The sequence below is a fragment of the Chrysemys picta genome, chromosome 1 (genome assembly GCF_011386835.1).
Source record: "Chrysemys picta bellii isolate R12L10 chromosome 1, ASM1138683v2, whole genome shotgun sequence".
NCBI classification, from domain to species: domain Eukaryota; kingdom Metazoa; phylum Chordata; order Testudines; family Emydidae; genus Chrysemys; species Chrysemys picta.
This window is the reverse complement of record NC_088791.1, coordinates 349,581,081-349,585,856: the sequence shown is the minus strand read 5'-3', so window position 1 is coordinate 349,585,856 and position 4,776 is coordinate 349,581,081. Positions and strand designations below refer to the sequence as shown.

The following is a 4,776-nucleotide window of genomic DNA, read 5'->3' as shown; positions in this document are numbered from 1 at the left end:
GCCCCGCGTCAGGGTTTCTCAATCGGTCCTATTTCTAAAGGTGCCGTGTGCTCTGGGTCTGATCCTGCCAGGGGCTAAGTGAGATGAGACCCCACAGATTATCAGTGACTAGTTCCCAAATCACCTCAGGTTTATTTGCTGCTGGAAATTTAATCAGCAAATGCATTTTCAAGGTTTTATTGTCTGGCTCGATTGTGAAGGCAGGAATTCAGAGCTGTGTTGCTCTGTGGTAACAGGTCCAATAGGGCATATGTCTGTTTCCCGACTGGCTGAGGGGTCTAGAATCTCCATAGATTATTCCTCAGAGGGACTGAGGAGCTACTAGACTTTTGTTTGCTGACAAGCAACTGAATGAGGGCTGAGACCTTGTGATCTCTGGTTTCCCAGAGCCATTTTCAAAGATGCTACTCCCTGGCTCAGTTGTGAATGCAGGAATTCAGTGCTGCAGATACTCCGGATGGAGGCTACAGACTGACAAAACGGAATCTGAGGAGAACCAGTCAGCTATTAACCCAGGGACAGAGGAGCTACTAGACTTCTGTTTGCTGACAAGTGAGTGAATGAGGGCTGAGACGCTGCGATCTTTTCAGATTTTGAGGAAACCAATATGACAGACGCTACATTTTAAGTCCCACTCTGTCCTGAGAAATCACCTCTGAAAGCAGATCAGAGGGGAAATAATGGGTTCACAGGTGTGTACTGAAGTACAGATGTGTAAATATTATGTCAGAGCTTCTCATTGTAATACAAATATTACAAATCAAACATTCATGCCATGCCTGTATATTGAAAGCCAGCAGCAGAGTTGTTGGAATCTCTACAGGAAGGACAGTGGAAACTTTACTGCTTAATGGCTTTTGCTTTAGAAAGTATTTCAGAAGTGCTACACATACCGTGTGCAATGGGTTTGTGCTGTTAACTCTTTGTTCAGTGAATAGTTGGACAATACTGTCTCCTGGTTACTGACCAGAAGTTGGTTCTAACATTCAGGGTCATGTACACAATCCATCTGCAATACCTCTCCAAGTCTGTGTTTCAGTAGTATAGGGCTGTGGTGTAGGAAATAGGAGTGTTATAGTGGTTGTATGAAATTTACGCACATCACCTCTTACACACGCATGGCAGAATTAACTTAGACACTCAACTGGATATTAGGGGAAACCTAGTGTTTGCACTGGTCATACTGTGAGGATGAAGTGAAGACAGTAGGATGATCCACATCTCTGGATTCAGACAACATAGGCCAGGCAAAGCACTTCAACTTTTCTTGGAGGGATTCTTGGGGGTCAAAGTGTATCACCGGGAGCATTTGGTAAGGGAAAGTTAATAGAACCCAGTTCTGATCAAACGTACACATTTAAATGTGGAGTGACATAGTTGAAGTTACCATTATTGAATTAAGAAACTGTCCCTAAGAATTTATCCCATGTACCTTAAGAGAAAGTGGTATAATTTGGACTCTCGGGAGGTGAGAAAATAATATATAATGAGGCAATGAAAGATGTTTATGAATAGCTTCTATGCAGGGCAGATAAATACAATGACCATTTTCACCATGCATTTGCCATGTGTTTACACACATATGTCATGATACAATGGGCCACAATCAGAAGTTTAGAACGAGAAAGGGTGTCTGTGTGCAGGTCACAATTGTAAAATCAGAATGTTCTAGTAGGCTGCAGAACTCAAAGCCACAAGATATCAATGGGGCCAAGAGCTTTGAACCTTTCAAAGACTGACTGGATGTGTATATGGGTAACCAGAAAATCCAATTCCAGTATTGAGCACTGTTTTAAAAAGTCTTGGAAGGGCCCACAACGTTCCTGATTTACACCACAATATATGTATTACTAGTGGGTGTCGAGGGAAACTTTTCCTGGGAGCAGGTTATCTCATAGCTGCCTATTACAGGGCTTCTTCCACCTTCCACTGAAGCATCTGGAACTGGCCGCTAGATACTGAGCTAGATGGACTGCAGGTCTGATCCACTCTGGCAATGCCTGTCTTCTTATTGGTAGTGTAAATTCAAGACTATGTTTTTGCTGATCTTCCTTGAGCTGCTGGGAGTCTCCAGAATTGCACAGAGAGCAGAATGATGTTTCATTAAATATCACCTTGTCACCTGTTCTTTTTCCTTTCAGGAAGGAAAGTTTAAAACTCCTGGAAACTTGCCCTATACATTATGTCAGCTGTCAATGACACCAAAATCAAATATGCAATGTTCCTTCTCACTGGGATATCTGGGCAGGAAGACGTCCATCTCTGGATCTCCATCCCATTCTGCTTCATTTATGTTTTTTCAATATTGGGAAATTCAACCATTCTGTTCATTATAAAAACAGATCCAAGCCTCCATGAGCCCATGTACATTTTTCTTTCCATGTTGGCAGTCACAGACCTTGGCTTATCGATATCCACCATACCGACAATACTGGGCATATATTTGTTTAACTTTAGGGAGATCAGCCTCGATGCCTGTTTTGCCCAGCTGTTCTTCATCCACTCATTTGTATTCACTGAATCCTCCATACTCTTGTTGATGGCATTTGACCGTTTTGTCGCGATCTCTAACCCGCTGAGATATGCTTCCATCTTAACCCTGCCGAGAATATCCAAGATGGGACTGGTGTGTGTGCTAAGAGGGGTGGCTGTATCATTCCCACTCCCCTTTCTCCTGAAACGGTTCCAATACTGTCGAGCCAATGTCCTCTCCCATTCCTACTGCCTGCACCAGGATGTCATGAATCTGGCTTGTTCGGACATCACAGTCAACTACGTCTATGGCTTGTTTCTTACAGTCTTCACGGTGGGATTCGATTCACTGCTCATCTTCCTCTCTTATGTGATGATCCTCAAAACCGTGCTGAGTGTTGCATCACACGCAGAGTGCCTCAGGGCCCTGAACACCTGCGTCTCCCACCTCTGTGCTGTCCTGCTCTTCTACATACCAGATATCGGCTTGGCTTTGATACACAGATTGGGGAAGGGCTCTTCTCCCTTACTACAGATTGTCCTGGGCTACATCTTCCTGCTCGTCCCACCCCTGATGAACCCAATCGTTTACAGTGTGAAAAGCAAACACCTTCGTGCGAGGATAATCAGAGTGTTCATCAAGTGAAAGATCAGTGCTGGCTCCAGCACTGCTGACCTGGGAAATGAAAAACACCAGCCACCTATTCCTTGCTGGACCCTTACATCTGAGACAACATGAAATACTGATCTCCATTCTGTAGAGAGAGGTTCAGACAGTGTTTATGGCCTGGAAAACTGGGTGAGGGGCTGGTGAGGCAGGACAGCTCACTGGGGGATGGAGACCAAGGCAGTCAACAGCATTTACAAAGGGCTTGTCTACACTACCAAGTTTTGACAATTAAACTAATGTCGACACGAAAAAATCAACAAAAGCAAAGTCACCAAAGCGAGCCTACATTTTCTCCCTCTGTCGATAGATTGTGTCCACATTCGGGGCACCGTTGTCGACAGCGTGAGCAATGCACTGTGGGTACATATCTGTGATGTTACTGACATAACCTGTGAGCATATAGATCATTGTTGCAACCACCGTAATATATTTGCAGCAAATATTGTGCAAAGATTGTTGTGTAAGATGTCTATGGAAAGGTAATGATTTGCTGGTTATGATTATGCTGTCTGTATTTGTGTATTATTTTTGTAGATGAAGTTATGAATATTGGTGATTCTAAGTGGCCTCAGTGAAGCATTTGGTCAGCTTCTTGAGAAGGGACTATTGTCAGTAAGTGCCCAGTCAAGAAACACTTGACTGACAATGGACCCTGGGAGACACCAATCCACGTCTGAGCTTTCCTGAGAAAGTTCAAACTAACATGTAAACAATTGTGTCAGCCTACAAACTGAGTCATGCATGGACATGTGACTTGCCCATGTGGCTCCAGTCTCCATCTTGCTGCTGTAATTTTCCACAGTAAGAACAAAGACGTGTCCTTCCACAGGGCAGAGAGTATAAAAAGCCCTGGAAATGCCTCAATTTTGTCTTCAATCCTGCTTCTTGCCTTGCTACAAACTGAAGCTCTGAACAAAGGACTGAATGACCAACCCCAGATGTGGATGTATCCCACAGATTTGATTTGAGCCTGCAGTTTATTCCATCACTGCTACTGCCTGAACCGAGAACTTTCCCTTTACTGTATGTAATTGATTCCATTTAACCAATTCTATCTCTCATCTATATTTCTTTCTTTTTATGAATAAACCTTTAGATTTTCGATTCTAAAGGATTGGCAACAGCGTGATTTGTGGGTAAGATCTGATTTGTATATTGACCTGGGTCTGGGGCTTGGTCCTGTGGGATCAGGAGAACCTTTTTTCTTTTACTAGGGTGTTGGTTTTCATAACCATTCGTCCCCATAATGAGTGACACTGGTGGTGACACTGGGAAACTGGAGTGTCTAAGGTAATTGCTTGTATGATTCCTCTCTTATGTGATGATCCTCAAAACTGTGTGGAGTGTTTTATCACACGTGGTTAGCCTGTGGGGTAAAACCAGAGTCTTCTCTGTTTGCCTGGTTTGGTGCCTTGGTGTGCAAAGGACCCCCAGCCTTGGGCTGTAACTGCCCTGCTTTAAGCAATTTATCCTGAATTGGCACTCTCAGAAGTGTCCCACCAAGGGCAGCATCGTTACAATATCCCACAGTCCCTGGTGATGCCAGCTGTCTCTAGGTGTTGTGGGAAGGCGGAAATGGAGCGTGGTGCATCCTGGGATGTGCAAAATGTCCCATCATGCACTGCTTTGTGTCT

General features: G+C 44.0%; 1 protein-coding gene across 1 annotated transcript; it reads left to right on the top strand.

Annotated features, from left to right (window-relative positions):
• Positions 1-298: 298 nt before the first annotated feature.
• On the top strand, positions 299-4,278 carry LOC135984204 (olfactory receptor 51G2-like). Its single transcript, XM_065598747.1, has 2 exons — positions 299-552; positions 2,142-4,278. The coding sequence occupies exon 2, from the start codon at positions 2,183-2,185 to the stop codon at positions 3,116-3,118; it is 936 nt and encodes a 311-aa protein (XP_065454819.1). The 5' UTR covers positions 299-552; positions 2,142-2,182; the 3' UTR covers positions 3,119-4,278.
• The last annotated feature ends 498 nt before the right edge of the window (positions 4,279-4,776 follow it).

Excerpts from the sequence above, each read along its gene's own strand:
- LOC135984204 (XM_065598747.1), top strand. The coding sequence starts at position 2,183 with ATGTCAGCTGTCAATGACACCAAAATCAAATATGCAATGTTCCTTCTC.